The 24,812-nt window shown below is 39.0% G+C and overlaps 2 protein-coding genes across 5 annotated transcripts in view; one reads left to right on the top strand and one right to left on the bottom strand.

Moving 5' to 3' along the window:
* Positions 1–1,043: 1,043 nt before the first annotated feature.
* On the bottom strand, positions 1,044–22,459 carry ap1g1 (adaptor related protein complex 1 subunit gamma 1). 2 transcript variants are annotated; one of them, XM_020098745.2, is made up of 23 exons: positions 22,312–22,459; positions 15,420–15,623; positions 15,184–15,308; positions 14,754–14,895; positions 14,501–14,597; positions 12,942–13,018; positions 11,093–11,188; positions 10,649–10,729; positions 10,461–10,559; positions 10,311–10,366; positions 10,109–10,222; positions 9,868–10,008; positions 9,349–9,403; positions 9,013–9,135; positions 8,791–8,880; positions 8,567–8,691; positions 8,336–8,440; positions 8,086–8,227; positions 7,627–7,753; positions 7,022–7,117; positions 6,658–6,818; positions 5,801–5,899; positions 1,044–5,693 (listed from the first exon to the last, which is right to left on the bottom strand). In XM_020098745.2, exons 2-23 carry the CDS (start codon positions 15,618–15,620, stop codon positions 5,592–5,594), a joined length of 2,454 nt encoding a protein of 817 aa, XP_019954304.1. In that variant the 5' UTR covers positions 15,621–15,623; positions 22,312–22,459; the 3' UTR covers positions 1,044–5,591. The 2 variants fall into 2 exon arrangements, with proteins under 2 accessions (XP_019954304.1, XP_069380035.1); XM_069523934.1 differs by lacking the exon at positions 7,022–7,117 and having other exon boundaries at positions 22,312–22,453.
* The window catches only part of znf821 (zinc finger protein 821), a 17,214-nt gene continuing 14,552 nt past the window's right edge, over positions 22,151–24,812 (top strand). Inside the window, exon 1 of one of the 3 annotated variants that reach the window (XM_020098748.2) lies at positions 22,151–22,575. In XM_020098748.2, coding sequence (XP_019954307.2) covers positions 22,572–22,575 — 4 coding nt within the window. In that variant the 5' untranslated portion in view covers positions 22,151–22,571. The remainder of the gene's footprint in view (positions 22,576–24,812) is intronic. The other 2 variants (XM_069523953.1, XM_069523954.1) reach the window with 2 other exon arrangements.

The raw sequence follows: 24,812 nt of genomic DNA, 5'->3' as shown, positions 1-24,812 counted from the left end.
ATTAAAATGTATGAATTGCATATATATATGTTATTACAAAATTTTAAAATAAAAGTTTTTTTTAAATGTAGACAAACGTTACATAGGAGGTAGACGTTATTCAAAATATAAAATAACATTTTGCAATGCTATAGAAGAGATGGCTCTGGGATATGGTTTAACATTCTATTGAGATAAAATAAATTAATGTCAGTGGATGATTATCAAGATAATTTGTATATGATATGTTATACAGATACGTGTGTGGCTTATGAGAGATGAAAAGTCTGGAAATCCCAAAGGGAAAAAACCCAAGTGGTATGAATTTAATGAAAAGCACTCCAAGCAGCACACCTTCTCACACTTCACTTTAATTCTGAATAACTAGCTCAGTAAGAACCTTTGTGGCGCTACTGGATTAAAATTAAAGGCAGCTACATGGCTGCTGGTTGTTCATAAAACAATCATTAATCTGATTATTTCCTCATTTTCATTTATCTATCTATCTTTACCATAGACTGTTGACATGACTGTGTTCCATATTATAAAAAAAAACAATATTTTTTTTACATTTATTCTAAACTGCCTCTCAATGATAAATAACAGCCATCTGAACAAAAATTGATTTTAAAAGTGTTCATCACTAAAGCTGATTATTTAGGCATACAGAATGTTGTCTATATAGTCTAGTGAAATAAAAAAATCTGTTGAACTAGGGGTGGGCAATAGTGATTCAATCTGTTTGATTAATTTATATTGCAATACTGTGCATTTTCAGTCAAATCAAAAGAATTTAGAACAATTTTCAGGCAAGAATACCAATTTATCACATATATGCAAAACTCATGCAAACTCCTATTCTTCTGTTTGGCCACTGATGACAATTAACTATTACAACAAAAAAGTAAAAACCGAAAGTGCAAACTACTGTAAATTATATCGTAAAATCTTGGTTGACAGATTTCAATTTTCTCATATGCGTCCTCATATTTCCGCGCAGCACTCCTTTTGATTAAATCAGATTATTACACCACACCCCAAACAAAAATAAAAAAACAAACTACCATAGTTCAACTAGATTTTTATTTGACTTTATTCGCTTGATCATTTTCTCCAACCCAAAGACAAGAATACACAGCATAAATTGAAAATATCCCATTTAATAGTTTACAACTTCTCATCTTTAATCATCTTTTCATACTTTCAGTCTGACATTCACACTCACCTTGAATCCATGGAACTGCTGTTCAGTTCAACATGTCAACTCGACTGGAAAAAAGTGAACCTTACATCTCCACCCTCCCCCCCGACAAATCAGATACCATATTGTTTTACAGTCAGGACAGGCCTGGGGGGGGTAACAAACATTTTGTTTTCAAAATACAATGTTTGCATTGTTTGTTTGAACAGGGAAACTGAACATGGTCGCAATTCAGATGCTCTTCCAAGCCCTTAACACACTGAATTCACCACCCAACAAATAAAAAAAACAAAAAACAGTTTTCCAAATAATCCAAATGATGGATGTGTACTTTCAACACCCTCTTAAAAACATTAACAGTATTGTGAGCACTATCTGAACAACATCCTATTGTACATGTTAGTCCTGACCCATGAAGGTGGTGTGACCAATTTTTATAGTTTGAACTTGTCTTGCATTTCAAAAAGAATCTCAGGCCAAGAGTAGAAATGACATTATTTACACTGGTTTTTCACATGCAGCTCAGAAGCTGAAAGTTGAAATTGCAGCCCAAAAAAAAAAATCATGTCCTATCTAGATAAGACATGTCACACACCGTCTCTCGGACATCACTTCTTCTTCTCTCACACACTCGCACACGCACACACACAGTAATATAACTTCAAACGCTGATCACACCGCTGATGGGTATTTGTTTCAGTTTCTTTTCTTCCTTTTAAGTTACACTGTCCAAAGCACTTATGTTGGGTTCATTTCCATTTATACATTTAAAACGCCATGGATTACAGTTTCATTAGAAAGAACTCAGATCAGATGTGATTAACAAGGGTACATACTGGATGAATAGGACAATACAAACAACACCAACAAAAACATTCAGGAATAGATGTAATGAAACTTCCTTTCCCATCCTATAAGCCTTCCGTTTTGCACAGCTCCCCCTTGTGGTTATTATCTTGTAGCACAGGCTTGTTCTGAGCAGCACTCCACAAAAACAAAACAAAACAAAAAAGCAAAAAGAATTGATCCATTGCCTTCCTACTACACATTGTGCTAAAATAGTGAGGGCTCAGATTATTCTGATATGATGGGTTACAGCCCCACCTTTTATTTTAGCAACAAAGAAGCTGCAAGGTGTGTCATGCAGAGGTGATAGAGGGATGAGAGTAAAGAAAGGAAGTCAAAAGAAAACCCTGCACTGTTCAGACCAAGGGAAGGACACGGTCACTCCAAACATGCATATGAGGAACCACTTAGGACACAAAAAACAGCACAAGTATCGGCTCTTGTCGTGATAAAACTCAATTCCAATTCAAACCCACTGGCCATATTGTGGCCAAAGAAATCAGTGAGGATAGAAACCTCCTCATGTGGCCTTGAGACATGATGCTTGTATGAAGGTGCTACATGCCAGACAAAAAGGCAACCTTGTAATCAATGAGAAGAGCCACGTAAACGAGGGGCATCAATTCACAAATCAATTTGTAGGTAGATGACAGTTCAAGTGATGTGAATTGTCGAGAGAAGAGAACACCAAACCGCACACAAGGCCAGAGGGAAGAGTTAGATCCTGGCAAGAAACCTGCTCCTCTTCAACAGAGGGCACAGACACATGAAGAGTTAGAGGGGCAGGGAAGCAGATGAAGTAAGGTGCCACTTCTGCCGCTGCGCAGCACTGTGCTTAGGTTTCTCAGTAGTACAGTACATTATTCAGACAGATTCGACCCATATCTCAACATCCAAGGGAACCCAAACAAGTAGCCTACCTACTCGCTGACTATCCTCCTAAAAGAAGTCAAGATGAAACATCTGATCATGAATGAAGTGTGAAGAATAGTTAATCAAGTGAAATGTAGCTCATTGCATCCTTTTTTAAGATTCTGTTTTGTACATATATGCATACATTTATACGTCCTAGCTAATCTTTTAATTCTTCATGTGGGTTTTATTTAATCAGATCAGATTTGTTTGTTTTACAACTATATACAATGTACAGTGAGCAGATCATATATCTTTCACAATGAATTATTGACGATACAGGGAAGTCGCAGACTGATGTTGACTGGATCGATTTAGACAATATACATCAGGAATATTTTGAATTTTAGAAAATGGTGTCTAAAAAAAGGATGAAAGATAGTACAAGAGACAAAATTGTAAAAGCCCTCAATATGTACAGAAAAAAAGCCAATATAGCATTTGTCAACAACAGAAAAAAGTTGAACTGAAATAATTTTCTCCATATACACATATCATAGCTCAAAAATATTTCCAAAGCTAATAGCCTCTCTGATTTGGTCACAGAAGTTAGAAGATCGTGAAGCATAGTGAAAAGAAGAATACAGCCTGATTGAACATCTGAGGATCTCAACACAGCATCACAGGGCTGCTCAGCTTGTTAAGTAATGGACGTACACACTACCAATAGTTACTCTCGTGCAGACGCTCCCCCTGATTGCAATTCATGACTAAACAAAGCAGTCACTCTACTGCCACTGAAGGTTAACAGAAAGAGAGAACATCGTGAGGTATTAGGGTTACTGTCGCCGACAGCGTGGTCAGAATCTGATTTAAAGAAGACGAGAACAAAGTAATCACACCAACAGTCACCACAGAACAACCCGTACCTCACCATGTGATCCACACTCACTTCAATGTTTGTCGACGATGACGCTTCACTTCAGTAGAACATTTATATTTTTTAAAAACACTCTAAACATCGATGTCAGCTTATGAAAAGTTTACATCTAATAGCTGCCATAGTCTAGAAGATTTTCCTTGTTTTTAGGACTTTTTATTAATAATATCCAATTGGTATTTTTTTTATTCTGCCACACAGTATAGGGGGGGACGATCAAGCTCTTGAAGCTGTAATTTAAGTTTTTTGTCTAATCCAAACTGTGAACATCCGAGTATGTAACGTAAAACTTCTGTGATGAAGTGATACATCAATTCCAAACAATCAGGGACCATTTCTCTCAGATTGAAAACACAATCAGCACACAAGCAAACTTACAAAGCTCATACAGAACTCAAGAGCTTAGGGGCTTTTATCTAGCTAAGTCAGAAAGGCACATCACTTCGATATCAGGCATAAATAATTAAGTCAAATTACAGCAGAAATAAAAGTTTCACAAAAATAGTGCCAATAAGATGAGCGTCCCCATCAAAGAAGACAGCCATGAAAAAGAAGACTTGAGGGAGAGAGGAGAGAAAAAAGCATTCAGTGCATGTAACTACATTCATAACAAGCTTCATTTACATGTATGTGCATGGTGACCAAATTCAACCAGGTTAAATTAATCTGAAATGTGTCCAAATTGCAAGCAAGCTAGACTGTGAGGACAAAGATGCAGGAAAGGTTTAAACATAGAACCCCAACACAAATGCAATCAACATGTCTTCAGATAAATTTCAGGCATGGATTAACTCCATCCTAATGAGTGAACAGCCTCAAACTATGCAAAGCAATTATCTGTTGAATTTAATATACACATCTAGAACTAAAGCTACAGATGAGATGATTTCAGGAGAGCTGTGTGGACTGAGCATCTTCTCTACCCGCAGGTGATCAAACCGGGCATCTCGGATCGCTTCATGCCCATAGTGACAACACAAATGTAGACGACTTCCTATAGAAACATAGGATAAAGAGATCTACTACCAGAGAATCCCCCCGAGCTCGAGTCAAGGTGTGATTGTGATCCTAACAATGCTCAAACATGCTTTAAGCAAATTAATGTAATTCAAAATGTATACAACTCTCTGACAAGTTATATCACTTATGATATGGAGGGTCAAGAAAGATATTTCCCCCAACGAGTTTATGACTGAACTAAATAGACCTTTCAAAGATTTTCTCCGCTGCCATCACAGGACTGAAGGTTCATAGATAAAGCCTGAATGCAAAGCCAATCATGAATAATGGAGCGACGTGTTTATTTTAAGTTTAATTATAAATTAATGTAAAACCAAGGTTATTGCATTGCTTGTGATAGGCAACGCGTTTTCTCAACAGTGACTTGAGTGGTAAGGTGTACCACAGTGAATGGTGTGCATACTGTATGTGCTTTTGTGGGTGGTGATGGTGCAGGGTGAGGGGGGGGGGTGTTTGTGGAAAAGGGTACGACTAAGCAAAGAGATCATGGAAACCGATTAAGAAAAGAGAAGATAAAGTTCATTGATTGATATGTTTCCCCAATTATTCTGGTGATGGCAATAGTCGACAGGGTCTTCGTAATATCTGTATTTTTCCCCTGTGTTAAGATGCTCTGCTGCTTCCCATGCAACTCGAGGGCAGCGGTCTGCATTGTCGTCACAGGGGGATCCATTGGAAGAAAGGAGGGAGGTGAAAGAAAATCGTTTTCATAGTTCCCTTGGTGGGGCTTTTAAGAGCAACGGGCGCAGCTCATCACTGCCAGGACTGAGGGGGGAAATTATTAACCTCAGCCAGGTCTTGCACAGGCGAGCCTTTGAGGGTGTACGTCAGCTTGATCCTCATTCGTAGCTGTTGCTGAAAAGTTGCGAGGACGATCATGTTTATAAAAAGAAGAAATTCTGGTAAATCATGTAAAGCTGCAAATGTCTTTTTGTCCTTGGTGACAAAAATAACACACTCACCTTCTGTGGGTTGAGGACTCTGATGACCTGTGTGACAGATCCCTGGTTGAGTGCTGGGACAATATTACTGCTAGGGGAGAGGAGCTGCAGCTGGAATGTCTGAAAAACAGATATTGGACAGTATATTAGAGGACAATTTAATGGACATCAACTGAGAAATGGGGTTATTACGGCCGCATAAACCAGAGATGCTGGTATTGATTGGGCGCTGACCACAGATGTTTTGTTCAAATTACTCAATTGCACTTCTATCGATCAGATAAGAAGATTGTATAATTGTTGATGCGGGCAAATGAACAACACTCGATGATTTCGTTGACTGAAGCAGGCAGATATTGATGGCACATATTTATGATTTGTTGTTTCTGTCTAAACAAACACAGACTTGTGATGCTGTCAGGTAAACAGTAAGATTGAGATGCCTGGGGAATGCTGAAGGTTGTTTAAAAAACTTCCTGTGTATCGTACATTTTAGCAAACAGAAAAACTAGAATACAATGGCGCTTAATGCATATTATTCTTTTAAGGCCAGGCAGACTTATGGTCTCAACATAATTACCCAATAAAATAGACTATTGGTTCTAAAATATGTAACTATTGGTACAGAGACACACTAATATTTTTGAGAAAATGAGTCTAGTGAAAATAACACAAGTGGTAAATATGAGACAAACATTTTATTGATTAAAGCATTTCTACAATAACGTAGAAATAGCCAAACCAGTTCATTATATGGTTTATTTCCACTTGATAAGATTAGGTTATGGAGGTTATCAGGTTAAGACATTATCTACATCTTCGTGGCATTAAATGCTATAAAAGCCACTCCACTTCAGTACGTGAGTGTGCCCGCTTACCTTTGGTACTGCAGCCTGAAAAACAAATTCTGTCATATCTGCCTCTGTTGAGTTGGAAGCATGGATGGTGATGACGGCGATGTTTGGATTGGGGTTAGCTCTCTCAAATGTGAAGTCTATTTTCAGACCGTTCTTGTTGTATGCCGTCATAGGAGGAATAGCTTAACAGAGATATCAGAGGAGCAGATCATCAAAAGATTTAGATATATAGCTCTTAACAATTCACAGCATGTGTCATTGTAATCCAAGTAATAAAAAACAAAATAACTTCATATAATATTTTAATACACAAGACCAGAAGCACAAACTAGTGTTAATCTGTTTATATGGCAGCTGATGGTGAAGGAGAGCAACAGACTCTCACCTGCAGCTGCAATGTCATTAAACAGGGGCTGTGAGGAAAGGCCATCCAAGAGGAAAGGGGGTTGGGAGGAGGGCACAGGGACAGGGGCTGGACCTCCTGAGGGGGGGAAAGCAAGGGACACAGACACACTTATAAATCCTACTGTTTCCATGTGTCTCCTCTTAAGATGATTTATAGCTAGTTTGACTTATGCTGCAGAATTTCTCACAAACAGATACCAACTTAAGTTATGTTGTTGACGTCAGCATGCAAGGTCCAAACAAACAATACATTTCTGCTACACTTTGTTTGAATCTATATTCTTAACAGAGCATGAATTCAATGAAATTAAAATGGGCTGTATAGTGTGGATATTGGAATAATGATGAATAATGAGAAGCTACTTCATTGCTGCATTACTATGGACATGTTCAAGCATCTCTGCTCATAACTAATCCCTAGTTGGCAACACGTCACCACAGGTATCAATAAGTTAACATATACTCAACTTTTATAGGACTTAAGGAGCAGAATTATCCCATTCACACTTGTGCAAAACACAGGTTTATACCAGGTCCTCACATTGCTCTATGGGCTAATGCAGAGCTGTAAACAGAGTATCCTACCACTTAGCGAGAGGTCACCAAGCAGCTCAAGCAGCTCTCCTCCAGCTGAGGCAGGCTTGGTGGGGATTGTAGTCTGGATCACTGGCACCACATCATTACCACCCAGCAAGACTATTAAATCATTAGCCTGGGGGACAGGGTCGACATGAAAACATGACAAATGACTTGCAGTGTACACCACATCAATTAACCATAAGACAATAAACATTTAAAAAATGGAACTATTCTTTATCAGTATACTTAGCTCAACCATCTATTTTCTGCTGCTTACCTTTAGTCATAACTTTTAAATTAACATAAATTATTCTATACTCTCCGAGATAGCTTGGAACAGTCCATGTTTGGATTTTAGATCTCATATTGTGAAAAAAGTATCCTGCTGATTGCTTATCTATTTAACATATTCAAGGACTGTGTGTTTTAATTTGTTCATAATAAAATAATTAAAGCTGTCCTCACCTGGTTGGCTGGCTGGGTGACAGGAGGTGGATGTTTTGGATCCACTGCAGAGGGCTCTGTCTCCCCATTTGTCTGAACAATCTCTGTGGGGCCATTAGATGTGGTTTTCTCCATGATGGGCATTCGCTCGAGGAGAGCTGGCCTATATTCAAGAAGCAAGCAAAGAATAAGGAGGGAGGCAGAAGATGTTCCAAAGTCAACCATGTGAGGATTTTCCAAAGGGGAAATAAAGATAGGATTGCATTTTCACCTCATGTGGTCGTATTTCTTGAAAAGCGCATTGTACTCCACAGCTCTCTGCTGAAGCTCCACATCGATGCTACTGCCATATATCGAAACCACCTTCTTGATTCGGCTAAATATTACAGGTTAGCAAAAGAGAAATGTAGCAGTGGTTATGGTTAATTAACCTAATCACTTTGGCACCCAAATGTTTACAAAGCTTCAAAGTGAAAGATGGGTGTAAAAGGCCGTTACTCACTTCACACCACTGAAGCGAGTCGACAGCTTCATGATGGCAGTGAGGGAGTAACCCCGGGTCACAGGTGTGGACAAGTTGGACACAAGGAGTCCTTCTAGCACGTCCAAAACTTCATCTTCAGTCACCTTGATTCAAAAGAAAGAGAAGAAAAACAACATCACAGATTAAAGGTAAGTTTGTGTGCTCGTGCATGTGTTGTTTGGCTGGAATCTTTCCAAGTGTACCTGGATGGGTTCCTCCTCTTCACATTGCCCGGATACTAGCAGGTCTCCATACTCTCCTATGCACCAGGATGCCACCTGCACTAGAGGTTGCTAGAGGACACAGAGTAACGTGTGTCAATCACTGATGAACTGTTCCGTCAGCTGAAAACACTGCATTATATAACCAAAATATATGACTGAATGCTCCATTAATGTCCCAAATGTATTCAGAACTGCTCTGACCTGTGAGATGTCATCCAGCAGTGCTTTGTAGAGTCTCTGAACTGTGTAGGCATGCATCTCCACACTGTTGGTGATGAGCTGGATGAGGTTTGGAACAGAATCGTCTCGCACATAGCTCCCTGCCTGTGAAGAAGAACAGAAAGGACAATAAGAAATCAAAATGAATCTTAAATATATATTTGTAGATTTGCATTCCAATGAAAGCAAGGTTGGCTAAGGTGTGTCCTCAGATTTGGTGAGAAATGTGTGTTTTGTGGGGTAATACTTCTATTGTAATGAGTGCTGAGAATCCAAATCAAAAAGTATAGGGTAGGATTGTTTTTGTAATATACGTACCGTTGTCAGGACTCTCATAATGGTGTCTATGTGCCATCTTTTCGAAGGGGCATACCTGTAAATCAAAAAAATACATTTGTTTGTCCCAGAAAAGGATGATGAGCACGTTTAATAAACTCTATACACCCAGGAGACAAATGCTATCAGAAAAAAATGGTGTCATCAGAGTCTGTCAGACGATGGATCACTCATTTTATCATCATACAGCATCTTAGCATGAGGCATCCCCGGTCCACTGAGGTATATTAAACTAATTATTAGCTTGGCGCAGGCATATTTCATATTGTTCATATAACCTCTTCACAGACATAATAGATTTTTTATTTTTCATTTATTCTACACGAAATTAATGAATGCAGACACAGTTAGCAGCTTCTAACAGGTTGTATGAACCTGGAACTCTGTGCTGGAAGTATTAGCACTTGCACAGGACAAGGTCACACAGAATGTGCTATCATATTACTACAGAACAGCTGTACAGTTACTATGTGTAGTGAAGTATGTGTGGCAGTAACATACTTCTCTGCAGCTAAAAAGACTCCTGATGCACAATCTGCTTTGAATTCCGGGTCACAGGAGTCCAGGAAGTAGAGCAGCTCTTTCATCATGCCTCGAATGTTGTTGCCGTTCACCAGGGCAAAGCTCAGTTCCATTGCACGTCTGCACAGCGATGACAAAAACATCAAGGTCAGAAACAAAGAGCTGAATAATAAGACATGTCAAATTCAAATTGAAGTAATGTGTGCTCTGACACAGTCACCTCTTGATGGACACGTCCAGGTCTTTTAAACAATCCACAATGGTGCTCCGATGCCTCTGCACTGCATTGTGGTCCGTCTGTACCGTCTTTAGTAGGGATGTCAATGCTACGTATCTAGGATAGTGAGTTTAATTACAGGAAGTCATCATCACATTCTGGAGAACCTCCTGGCAAGGTCAAGTTCTGTGGGTGAATTAATTACCTTATATTTTTGTCATTGTTAAGAAGGAAGCGACCTAGGATGTTAATGGCCAAGACCTGGAGGAGAAAAGACATTCAGGTCATGGAAAAATATTTAAAACTGCTCATACCAATGCATGCTCATATATTAATTTAAATCATATCAACTTACCCTCAATCCACTTTCAGACTTGATGTCCATTATTGTCAGTACTGTCTCATACAGGATTGCGTTGCCTACATTTTTACTTGTCTCTGTGTTTGTTGCAACCTGCAAGTTTATACAAAATCTATTTGTCAGAATGACATTGACTCCATGAGCGTTAAAGTGAAAACAACGACTGAAAGTTCAAGTCTGACCTGTGCGAGAATGTCATTCATTGCTTCACTGGAGTCGTCATCACTCTTGCCTAAAATTCGCAGTAGTCTCAATATCCGCACCTAAAACAAAGAGAAAATTATCAGTGTATTTCACAAATCTGATCCCTAAAGGGAAAATTCTGTCTTCTCTTGCACCATTCCTTGTTTTCTTCTCGTCTGCTGTCACTGTGATTCTTTTTGTTTTGTAGGTGTGGAAACCCATACTTCTGTTTATAAATCTGACCGTTATCTCACAGTTCAACGTAAATTAATTAACTTATTATTATTTTTTTAAACTTAAAAAAACTCTGCCCTGATACAACATTTTTAATGCTGTAATTTGATCATCAGGAGTTCTGGCTGCTCATGGCATGGAAAGCATCAGGATAAATTGATCTGCATGTTAAGTATAGATTGCTCACTGTAAGAAAGAGGGAGATTTACCTGCAGGAAAGGGTCGCTTATGCCTGACACATCATGCTCAGGAGAATATCCAGACATGATTAGGTTCTTCAGGATTCTCACCAACTGTGGAACCAGCTACAGAAAGATCAACAACACAAGACAAAAGATGTGGTGTCACAATATTTGCATGAATCTCACAAACTTTTCACTTTTTTCTCATCAGCATTTCTATAACAATGTTCTTCATTAACTTTTAAAGCTAATAACTATTCATTCACAGTGGAAGTCAGTTAAAAATTAGTGTCAAGAGCAAAAGGGTTAGAATTTTTGTTTATTGAACAGAGTGATATGGTTAAAACTCAAGATAGATTTTATAGTAAATTTTAGGGGTTGTGAAAATTCAACCCTCAGTTGTATAAAAATATTGGGTTATAATATTTGACTTCGGAAGGAAAATCTATACACCCACTTATTTCATATCTGAACATGGCTAAATAAACTTAAGTATTTAAATCTAGAATTCAATTCAGTGCAAACAAATAATTTTATTGTAACTTATCAAAAAAATGTCAATCTACATTTTTTCAATCTTTCAGTGCCATACAAAGCAGCTTATCAAAATATAACTTTATAATAATCATTTAAATATTTTGCAAATAATTGTGGCCCTGTGCAAAAATAACAGAGAACCTGGAGGCCCAGTTCTAGGGAATGTGTGGATGTAACGATGACTAGTTTATTCACCGACAGGTTTGTGGTAGTCAAAAGGACATTTTTCTCACTTTTAGTTTTGTTTCTGCCAGCCGCCATTCTTTTAGTTACAGGATGTGTAGATATGAAATAAATAAAAATGAGCAAACTTGCATGCCATATTTCGAAAAGAAATAACCTAGAATCAAGAATCAACCTATTAACTTCCTTTTTGCTGGTTTACACTACACTTTTCTGACAGCCAATATGGCCGTTAATACTCTTATGTAATGAACCACAACACGATACTGACTTCTAGTTTATTTTAACTCTGCCAAACTCTTAACTGTTGCTCAAGACAGATAAACACCTATTTACAGTCATACAGAGCTAAAGCGGTTACTGACATGACACATAAACTTCTTCTTTACAATGACAAAGATACAGTGAAGATCATCTGCTCTTAGTGACAACGTCCTGTGCAATTACGTGAAAACACACCCACCCAACTGCTTTTAAATAGACAGTGATCAAATGAGTTGCATAAAATGACACTGAAAACAATAGAGAAAAATGTATCTGACGAATGGACCAAAAACTCATTTGAACAATTCAAAAACACTGACATAGTTATGATCACTGTGCAAGTTAAAGAAATCAAATTGTAAATCAAACACAAGATGACAGTACTCAACACAAATTTGGTTACGTCTTAGGTGACTGTGAGGAGTGATTACTAATTACAGCATGCACCAGCTATGAGATCAGAATGTACTCTTACCTTCTCATTCTAACACAATGCAGGAATTGTAACAAAGACAAATGACAGAAAAAATATGAGGTAGATGTTAGGGAGGGGAAACTGGAAATCATTCACTTTCAGAGAGCTCAAAAATAAATGTTTAGATCATGAGCATGAGGAGTGGTGCTTCTGGCACAGTATATGTCAGACCTAGAGGAGGAAGAGGTACAGCAGTGTTTGAAATACATGAGGAAAAGACAGCAGTAGGAGATATAAGATCGAGACATACTTTGAATGTAGAGGAAACCTGTAGCACAATCCAAACCTCAAAGTTCGACTAGTTTAGCGATATCAAAAAGAAATGTGTACGCAAAGGGAGAATGAAATGTGACATGAGTTTACGACAAATGCATAAGAAATTTCTTAGGTAATTTAGAGAAGAATATTCATCTGTACCTTTCTGAAGTGGGACAGCATGTCAGGACTTCTTTCACACATTTCAGTGAGGAGGACAACTGATGTATGGAGAACACCTGAGGGAACATACACAGTCAAGGTTATGTGTTTTGAAAGAATATGTTGGCAAGGGTTTAGTTTAGTTTTCCACATGACCTATTTATTACCAGGATATTCAGACCTGTGTACAAATTAAAATAGGGATATACAGCCATTATAACAATTATTACAGATATCAAGCCCAAACACTGCATTGGGAATTTGCGACTCTGAAGTCTTGGTAATAATTATTATATCCTCTGTATTGACATTTGCAAGGTTAACCGTGGAATTAACCTCATGTTATAAAGTAATCTTATAGGAATGTGTACTTGTCCGCATTTGATTGGTCAACACGTTACACTGTGGAATGAGGTTTCCTTTGCTGCACGTGCCTGCATTTTTTTGCAAGTAATTCTTCCATCACACCTTTTCACAGAAGCAGATATTTAGACAAGTCATAGTAGAAAAGCACAAGCACAAATATGATGATTGGCAGCTGAAACAGCTTCAGGCTCTTGTTCATAAAACGTTTGCGAACCAGCTGACTGTCATACGTCATGTCTTACTGGAGCACTTGAACTGAACAGCCATTGTTAATGTTATCTGTAACACGTGTGCTTTCCCTACGACATGAAAAATGTAAGCTATGCAGTGGTCTCATAGAAATGAATGAACGTGCTGTGTTATTGAAACGTACTGTCACTGTCAGAACATATATATGACAAAAAATATTCCATATTCCATATGTCAGACAAGGTAAATATTTGCTGTGTTGTTATTAAAATGTTTTACGTACAAGATTTATACCTGTACGCAGGTTTTGCTTTTGCCGTACTTTGTACCAGTATCCAGACTGACAAATCACACAGAAGCCCAAGTCAGATGTCACCAATTATGATGATCTAGCATACTTATGATTAACCACAGAGGACATCAGGTGACTGCATCATAAATCTGTTCAGGTTTATAATTTCCTGGTGACCTGAAGGTTAAAAACACATCTGTGGGATAGGAGTGAAAAGCAGTGGTGGGGGAATTCTGAAGCCACGTGATGCAGTCATAAATAAGTCATTTTTCAGTGATGTTTATTTATACATGTGTAGGAACTTTCACATCAGTGAGCAGGTTGGTTGAATGTATAGATCTCTGAACATGTCCTGACACTACATATTGGTGGATATTATGACCATCCTATTAATGATCTATAAAATAGCAACTGTTTCTGATCTATTTTTAAGCAAACATTAATGCATTGCCAAACAATGTCAAAGAAGGGCAAGATATTTCAGAATCGTTATTAAAAAAAACTTTTCTATCATATCTCCCCTACGTGGGGGCCACACAAGGCAAATACTTTGTGACAGACTCATTAATTCTGTTCTCCTCTGCAAAGGACACCACAAAAAGGACACGAGCTGTCCAGCTGTTATGAGCAAGGAACTGTGAGTGGCAGTAAATAGGACAAAGTCTACATTCGTGAAGTAGAGCAAGCACATGAGAAAACCGTTTACGCTCACCATGATTCTTCTCGCTCAGCAGGTTTTTTGTGGCTGGAAGGAACATTTCCATGAGTTCTGGAACCTTCCTGATGACATGAACTGCACACAACGCTGCCTGTCAAATATTTACACATGAGAAAACAGATGAAGAAAAGTTCTGATCTTCAAGAGAGTAAAGTATAACAGCATACATACAGGCCTACATTTTCTATCACAGTTCATTCATTTAAAATGACAGCATACATTTAAGCATGACAACAGTGAGGCTTACTTTTTTCCTCAAGTAGGAGTTAGATGTTTTGAGCAGCTTCTCTACCTCCCCTGCCAGGTCACGACACATTTCTGAGGAGCCCATGCAGCCCAAAGTGCACAAGGCTAGACCCTGTACATATTGTGTGCTGTGATTTAAGTCACTGGTGAGGGAGAAGAGAGTTGGATCAGCCATGGAAACCGACAATACTCACTAAAATAGTGAGGAATATATGAATTCAGTGGAACAGAAAAAAAGTTATAAAAGTTTCTACAAGGATTAAGTTAGGTTTTGGGCTGGTCCCTAAATAGACATTAACTTAAAGCACACATCAAGAATTTAATTTAATCTGTCAATCATAAACAAATCATTGTGCCAGTCAAATGCAAACAAGCAACGACTTAAAAGCTGAACATTAACTATATTGACTAAAAATCTTGCCTCCACTTACTTCTTAATGCAATTTGTCATTAGTAGGTGGACGTCCTGCCTCTCATCCAGCAGCAGCATAGCTCCCAAATAACCTATCCGTTTGTCAGTGAACTTCTGGGATGCGATCAGCTTCAGGCACTCCAGCTGGAAAACAAATCATATTGTCAGAAGACTATCCAGGGTTAAAGCATTGTTCCGATAATGTCATTGGAAATCTAAAAAAGAACCCCCCCGCCTTGCCATCACCAAACATACCTGCCCAAAGTGTGCTGGGTAGCCCAACATGTGCATATAAAGTAGCTTTGCCACATTTCTGCAACGGTATGTATTATCTTCCTCTCTAAAGGACGAGCGGATAGCAGCACACTCTTTCTGGATCATCTCACGCTCCTCTGCCTGGGTCCGTGCTGTCCGGATAGTCCGGATTAGCTCCCGAAGTCTAATCGGAGCTGGCATTCTCTGGAAAACATGAAGAGAAACAGGTTGGCACATATTGCCTTAGAATGGGACTGAGACCAGACCACACAGAAACAGAACAGCTACATGTAGAATGAAGAAAAGGGAAAAGAGCCGCTTCTCTAATAATACTGATGTGCACGGGGGGGGGGATGACAGGTGAAGCTTTGAGGCATACAAGCTTTAAACGACAGGTGGAGGTTTATAGTAAGTAGTATAGTAAATAAGGGAATGCTTTGTCATGAGAATAACTTATTTATTTTCACGAAGACACAAAGAAAACTATTTACACAGTGATGGCATGAAGCTGACCTACAGTATGTGCTTAAAAGTAAGTACATATTGAGCTATTAATAAGTTCTAATGGTCAAACAAATAAAACTTAAGAGGAGATAAAACAGTGTTCATAAAAAAAAGACAGAGCCATATAAAAGTCAGTGTTTTATGACAAAAACATTTAAATAGTTTTTTGATCTAAGGATGATAGTGCAGCTCTTTGGACGCATTATGACATCTCTTAAATTCCATTGTGTATCATCTTGTTCAGTATTAAAAACAAGTTTACCATTTTATAAAAACAAACAGAAAAATGTTATTCTCACTAGATAAATGAGAAAATATATTCCAAGTTCGATCCATTCTATTTGGCGACAAAATTCTCATAAAAAGGATGTGAATATTACTCCTATAAAACTGGAAAGTTATTAATTTTGGCTTCTCTATGAGAAAGGGACCCATTTATGTCTCCCATCTCCTGGGGCCTTTTATCTGGTGACATGCAGCACATAATTAAGCTGCTACAGAAACAATGGTTATTACTGGTCAACAGATCTATTTTCTCCAAATAAGCGCCCAGTCCTGGAAAGGATGTTTAGCAGAGAGAATAAATTTCCACTGAGCTGGGGACCTTAAACATCTAATGGGTGAACTAGTGGATGTCATTGCTGATACACAACTGCTGTCATAAATAATGCAATTCTTCTCTTCTCTAAATGTGAGACTGCACTTATTAAATCATGTCTACAACTTTAACTGCGTAGACAGAATGTCTAAGGTTTTACAATTCAAGAACGGTAGAGGATTAAAATTCTCCTGGACAAATACTTCACCCCAGGAAAAGGCGTTGTTAATTCTGACTCAGGCTGCCTTGCTGATATATTTTCAATTTTTTGAGTTAGTGTGCATACCTTCGGCTAGATCGCTGTCATGCTAAGAGGAATAACTCTCAAAGTGGGGTAGTTGTTGCATTCCATTAGCTTACTGATTTTACTCCTGTGATTTTCAATGAAACTTACTGACACTGTTGCTTTATGTAGTGTAGCACCCAAATCATCTCGTCTTGAGGCTCTGTTTAACTTTTAATTGTATAAAAAGTGTTGCTAACAGTTATATTGCTACTATTGTTCTCGCTAGATATTTTCTATAAGATGCCTGGAAATCTTACAAGATCTTGAGCTGGCTAATTGCCAAAGCCCTTTACACAGAAAGTCAACTCTAGCTCCTGTCCCCACATGACACAAACTCCGATAATTGACTGTGCATTTTTAGATTTAAGGTGACTGCAAAGAACAAGCCTTATTAACCATATGAACTTTAAATCTGTTTTCAGCATACCTAGCTGCCTTGTTTTAAACCTGCATAACTGCATTTTTTACCTGAATGTTCAGTGGAAAAGCTCCCTACTTACTTTTTAATCATTAACCAACACTGACGAGATCAAGTGAAATAATTTGTAACGCTGCCAGTCAACTGAGGGGAATAAGTATTCAGATATACAGAGAATGAGGACATCCTTTGTTGAATGAAGTGGTGGTTTGTAGAGAGAATTCATGGTCATTAAGGGAATAGTTCTCAGTGTGGCCTCGGTGCTCGGGCAAGGCTACAATTTAATAAAGCCAGAGATCTACCGTCTGTCTTAACACCATTTAAATTACCTGCGCTGAATGGACCTAGTGTTGGGTTCCATGAAAAATGTCTCCCTGTCTCTTGCTGTGTTTATAATCAAATGTGTTCACATTCAAGAAAGTTAATCCAGCCTCTGCCGAGTTTAATTAAATTACAGTTCCTTGTTCTTCCAGTCACAGTATAACTGCACATTCATCAACGAAGTGTCTTTAGCTTATAACATAAAACTTGTAAAAAAAAAAAAAGGGGGGGGGGGGGGGGAGGGATTAAAAGACCATGGGATGGGGAGCTGTGATCTTATTTAATAGTTGGGCAGCAGCAGTGTAGGGTTCCAGCTTGGCATTACCAGACAAATTCACATTAGCAAATGGATCTGGAAGTTCTCAGTTTATTTTCAGTTTCCAAGCAGCATTGTCAAGGTTCAGACCAAAATGCCTCAGGACACACTTGGACTTCAACCAATTACAGCAACATAACATGTGATGTAAAACATAAACAAAATGCTATAAAAACTATTCTTCTTTCTGTGAAAATGTACCATCCACTTCATTAAATACTGTCAAGTCAGAGGATTCAACAGACCTATCCGCATCAGTGACAGCCACGTTGGTGGTAATGAAAACTGCGGCACTGTCCGGTCAATTTATCAAAACCGGCCCTATTTGGATAAATGGTTCTGATTGGCCCTCCATGTCTGTGGAAGGATGGGAATCTGTATGAACTGCAAGGGGGGACAGAACAGCAGAGCAAATAAACTGAACTTGCTGATTGGTGTGGTTTCCAGGCAAGTGAAGTTTAATACCTAAAGTCCGCTTTACTCAGGCTTACTACAAAGACAAAAAGGCAACCATTGTATCACAGATAAAGGTGGTGACTACACAAATGAGTCAGTTCAGCTATTACAGATTGTGTAAAACTAAATGACTCAGTTTACCAGAGGATATCTGGGCTGAGTGTGACAATGACAAAATGTGCTGGTCTATGCCTTGGCCAGTGCCAAGGGCAAAAATAAAGTAAATTTTGAAAAATGAATGTGAAGTGAATACATAAATAAAACATACTGAAAGGGAAAGTGATGAATTCGTCAAAGAAGCGTAACACCATGATAAGACAACAGTTTTGTAGGCAAGTCACTTTTCACCAAGTATTTCAGAGGGATTATGCCCAAAGACATCTTCACTTCCACAAACAATACTATTGGTAGTTTTGTCAGCCAAAACAAAAAAAAATAACAAAACATAATCAAACAAAGCTAAACAGGCAATTACAATCATCAGCAACAATTTATGGGAGATCAAAGTAGATGACCACAAAAGCCATGATACAATCTTACAATCGGTTCATATAGATGCATTTGGAAGCATGATCTAATATCAATAACACATCTTTCCTACATAGGCTTAATTTGCATGTATTCTGAAATGTTCAAAACAAGCTTTTCGTCTCATGAGATTTGGAGAGCCAGTCAAGATAAGCTTTCAGAGCCTGACAACCAGTAACAGGTAAAAAGCTTTTACCACAGGGAGCAGTCAACCTGTAGAGTAGGAGACATCATACTTGCAGCAACAAGAGATAGAACATACTCAAAATGGTTTTACAATAGATAACTGAATGCTGCCAGAATTGCATGGTTAGAAATTTAAAACACAGATGTGCTACCTTCCTTGTTTGGAAAGAATTGCACTAAAAGATCATCAGATGGCTGCAAGACGAAAAATATACAGAGCTACCACAGGGGAGAAGCATTTTCCCTACTCAATTTGCCAAGCTGTTGGAGCCTGCACTTTGTCTCTTCATTTTCTCTGTGTACTCAGCTACAGTATGTACACAGATGTTACAAATGAAATAGTATCAGAGCAGACTTCTTATTTCACCAACTCTAAGTGACCAGCTACACACAGCTACAAATAACCGTCACCAAATATGCAAATAACACTGAGGAGCAACCATGCCAGAGTAACAAATGTCAACTTCTACATGTTTTACATTTATAATCAGTTTCATGTAAATTGAAATGTTGAGTCCTGCACCTTAAGCCAGGCTCAGATGATTTTAAAAATCCAACCAATTTTGAAATCATATTATATTCCGCACATAAGGAGGTAATTCTTAAACATCTGATTTCTTGAAGAATTTTAAACATACCCAAACTACAAGATTTGAAAACAGTGGCGCATCACACACCACAGGATAATATAAACATTATCATGCCAGCGGGAGCAATCAAGGAGCAGTACAACACCTCCTGTATTCCCACGTGATCTCATGGGAAAGGAGATGTAAACAAAATGGAGACAGGTGCAACAACTTGCTGTTCTGTTAGTACTACCAACAAAAAACAAAAGCATTAGGCTTAACCAGCCTACCTTAGTCAACACTGGTTGTCTACTCTTCATTGAGAACTGGAAGTGAGATTTTAACTGTCAGTTAGCCTTAAAGGTACAGTGTGTAGAATTTTGTGATACCTAGTGTTGAAGTTTCATGTTGCAGCTGAAGACCCCTCACCTCACCCTCTCCTTCCAAACATGAAAAATAAACTGTGGTAGACTTTAATTGTCATAAAAACTCAAAAAGTGTTTAGTTTGTCCAGTCTGAACTACTGTAAAAAACATGGCTATCAGATGAAAAAAGCAATGTGAGCGTATTATAATCATCCAGACTTGGATATTACTGGGTCAGCCCAAATGGGTATGTGGGCAGCAGGTGTAAGACTGACTTAGTAAACACCTCAATTTATCAGATAATCTAAACATTGGTATCGACCAAGGTCAAGGACCAGATTTCTCCTCTGATGTCAGGAGGGGTGAATTCCGGGAAAGATCTTCCCAATTCTCCTCAGCCGAAAGAATATTTAATGCATTCATTGTAAATATTTTGATTAGTGTTTGCCAGATTATTACATTCAACACTGTTTGCAGTCACCCCCATTGCTGCTCCTCCTCCTAAGGTCCACAAGCACATACAAGTGTTCAATCTGTTGAAAACATTGTTAGATGTATTTGAACTTACTTGAAACATATGCTCAAAGCCTGATGGTCAAAATAGAGCGTTTACGAAGCTGAATTATAACTGCTTGTCATCCACGGGAATGTGTAGTTGAACTTGTAAGGCTTCAATCAACCACCAATGCTAGCATCATGGAGTTCTAATAAAGAACTCACTGTGTGCAAGGATTATGACATCATGTCCTAACCCCTGGCTACATTTTTTCTCTCAATATAGTGGTTAAGTGAAGTTATGCTAATAATTGTTTGTTTGGCTTTGTTAGGTTGTAAGATAGCCAGCAGGCAGAGCTCGAAAAGCAACTGACTCTATTACTAATGCTACCTCCAAAAGTACTTTTTCCAACACTCACAATATAGGGCTGTTGTTACAGGGAAATGTGTTAAATTACAGAAGTTATATTCCATTATATCCTGATTGGCTGCTAACAAAGTGAGAATATTGAATTTCAAAGTCAAAAAGAGGCACAAGTGTAAACACATCACCTGCTAGTACAGGCATGAGGCCACAAAGTTAATCATTGTAACCAGCAGACCTAAAGGTTAAATGATTCTAATCAAGATCGGGGCTGTCTTCTGTCAACGATATCGACTTGTAATGTTAGGATCCTGAAATATTTAACATGGAAGGACAACTTAAGCTTCTGTTGAATCCTGGGTATGTCTTCACCACTGGTAAATACTAGATAACTGAGTCATTTCAAATAGAGATTAAGACACAGGAAGAGGCTGTCATTTTGGAATGGCACTTCTTACATATGAAGGATCAGACAGAGAAGTACAGGAATCAAGCAACACAGTTCACGTCACACTTCCTACTTACATTGTTTCATAAAAACCAGTGACCATCAGATGATATAAAATATGTTATTAAAAGATGTGTAGTTCAAACTGCCCTCTGAATGAGACGGTAGCTTAGGAAACTGTCACAAATGAGTCAACTTCCTCCAAGACACGAAGCTTTATATCACTGGATCCTTGGGTACATGCACACGCAACGTCAACCAGCTGCTAACAGGTTCACTATTTGCCAAATGTCAGAAAAGTCTGACATTACCTGAGAGAAGCAGAGCCAAACATTAACTATGTGTCACTTAGCAAACGCACATTACACCTTGCAAAAAGTCTGCTAACAACCAGCTAGCACACTTTGAGGGAAAGGGCAACATATTGGGATGACACCACAGTAGTAGCTTCACCTTGGCTGACATGTTTTCGTTAAATGAAGATTTAAATCAACAGCAGCATATAGTCCTGTATAAAGGTGTCGGGGCCATTACAGACTGAAGCTCACCGCCGATTGATCGGGACATGATGCAGTTCAGGCCCTCTTCAAGCATTTTGGATTATCAAGCTAGCGAGTCCCCTCTGGCGTTAGCTAGCTACCTGACAGTTTCTGTCATACTTACTTCGCTTGCTACCTAGTTGAAAAAGTACAACGGCACAAATGTGAGCTTTGTTTAAAGATGTGAAGTAGAAATTCGGGATAAAACGTTGTCACTGTGATGGTGACTCGGGGGGCGAGCACACAACACGAATGTCTGAGGAGTTTCACATCCCTAGCACACAGCAGGTAGTTAGCCGGGCTAAGGAGGTATGCTAACCGTGCTAGCTGCCTTAGCTGCTGACAGGCACAACCCCGGCGCACTGAGGGGCTGCGACTTCCTCTGCAGCGCCTCACTGAGAGTTGTCAACGTGGATGCGATCGAACCGCGGGCGGCCGGCCCCGCGTAAAGACACTAACACACACTCGCGCCGACATTTTATCCCTGAGAGATACTTACGAGCCGTAGTGGTGCCAGAAAACGACCGGATTCGCCTCTGTTAGCAATGGAGGGAGGAACACACTAGACATGCAAAATGGTGGCTACTCCAGCCTCGGCGCATCTACAGCAGGCGGAGGGTTACACTGACAGGGCGCAGAGGTTTTGTGAAAGAGGCGCGGACTGGCCGTCGCACCGGGCTCGACCTCCTCACGCTGACCGCACACTAACAGCAGCTCTGCCCGGCATCGCACCTGATATGCCCGTGTTCACTGGACACCATGGGTAATAACCGATCTGTGTCTTCATGTTTATGAAAGCGGTAGCTTGCCGATCGCCCTGCTCATCATTTGCTAGTTGCCGTCTTTGCTAGTAAGCGTCTCCTCCATCGCTCTCGCAGTGACAATAAAGGGCTAACGGGCTTGATAACGTTAGCAGGCTTGCTAACGACATCTCGTTGATTTCACCAGCTAATAGTGTGGTTATCGGTTTGCGCTGTGATGTGTGTCACGTGCCACTTGATCTCGTCGCATGACACGAAGAGATTGTTTGTTTGTCGCGATGCTGTATTTTCTCTCAACCTCGCGGAGGAACACGTTTTCTAGCCCTGTCAAGGTTGTGCTGCGGTCCGTTTACTCGTGGCAGTCAGTGATGACGACTGCGTGTGATGTTATGACATTATCCGTCCAGCGGTGTGTAGCGCCCTCTGGTGCTTACACCGCAGTGATGCTGCAGGTTGGGTTTGATCATGAACTCTGTTAACTCTCTAGACACTGGACTGCATCAGGTGTGGTTTGATGTGTGGCTAAAAACTCCATTGATTTAAAGTTGAGATTAAGTCGAAATAAAGCTGAGCAAGTTGGAATGAAGTCTGATGGAAGTAAAATACTATTCCAGTCAGCTGTAACAAGTGATAAGTCACAATAACTTTATAGAGTTTGGTGTCATTGAATAGAAAAATGTTCCAAGGCTTTTAAAACGGTGCGATTTGTGCCGAGGATTAGATACAGTGACTGTTGTGTGATGTGAAGATTTCACGTTTCAAGTTTTATTTGTCATATGTAAGTTAACACAGGGTCCACAGCGCGATGAAAGGTGTTGGACAAGAAGAAGAAGTAGTGCAATAGTTAAAATAAAAGTAAGGTAGAAAGAGTTTACTATAAAAAGGTCAAATATAATACAATACAAAACTATATACATTCAAAGGTGCAGTGTGACATTCGTTGCAAATCAAGTACTTTAACTGTATTGAGTGTGTGTGACTAGTTATTGCACAGTGTGTATCAGTTGTTTCACATTTTTTCATATAAAGTGCGAATAGGCAGGAAAACGGATTTGGAGATGGTTGTTAGTCATGAGTTGGCTGCAAAGTTTAGGAACCTGATGGCCTGATGTTAGAAACTGTTCTTTCATCTGTTTGTTTATGTGCTTGGAGCCTGACTGTCTTAAAATGATCCTAAAACTGTGACTAGTTCTGTGTTAAATGATAGAAAAATAAACAGGGTTATCATAAAACTTCACAGTAGATCTGTATTATTGTTGTCAGTTAAATCGTTGTGTAGAGTCTAATGTGGCCTTTCATGTTGGAAATACTTTGTGTAGCCTTAAGACTTTTTCTGAATCATGTGTCCCTCTCTTACGAGCCTTGATTTTAAAATTGGAGTGTATGAATCATCGTTATTGCTTTCCAGTGCTTGCTCAAGCCCACACCCATCAGGTCACCTTTTCATATTTTTGACCTGCCCGCCCAGTGGCTATTCATCTGGGTGAACAATCAGCATTCCGTCTCATTCAATCAGTGGCCTGTATCACACATGCATACAATACAGAGGTACTCAGGTGAAAATTCAAAGCTTGAGAAGGTAGACTTAAACACAAAGGGTCGGTTCACAAGTTACAAAGTAATAAGTGAGCAATGCTGATGAGTTTGGTTTAATGTGACCTCTTCACCTCTGATATCTACTCCGGTGAATTTTCTTGATCTTCTGGTGAGCTGTTCTTTAGCCTTCACCAGGGAATAGAGGATTTAAAGCTACTTTTAGTGCTGGAGAGTCAGAAGCTCAGCCAGGTAGCTCTATATGCCATATCACTCAGAGCCTTAAAGGTCAAGAGTAAAGTTTGAATATCATCTCTAAAGCAGACACGATGACAGATGCTGAACCAGGGGAGATATGTGTTTGGACTGAGCTGTTTGGGGACCATAAGTTATCTACAAAAACACTTGTACTTTATTTGAAATGTGGATTCTGAAGCTATGGCAGGAGACTGCTTCCTGTTGTGTTTTATGTCTGTTTAATGACAACCAACACAAACGTAAACTTATCACTCACCAATCAAAAGAGCTAAATCATAAAATGGTGGTGAAAATATGCTTATCATTTCGCATATATACTACTACTACTATTACTACAAAAAATAATAACAATAATAATATGTTTCTTATAATAATAATTTATTATGATATTGACTAAGGAGTGATGTTTGATGTCATTAAAATATGAAAAATATTCATTTTAATTTGT

This window comes from Paralichthys olivaceus, chromosome 1 (genome assembly GCF_024713975.1).
Source record: "Paralichthys olivaceus isolate ysfri-2021 chromosome 1, ASM2471397v2, whole genome shotgun sequence".
NCBI classification, from domain to species: Eukaryota; Metazoa; Chordata; class Actinopteri; order Pleuronectiformes; family Paralichthyidae; genus Paralichthys; species Paralichthys olivaceus.
Note: the sequence above shows the minus strand (reverse complement) of the source record. Positions and strands in the feature narration are given on the sequence as shown.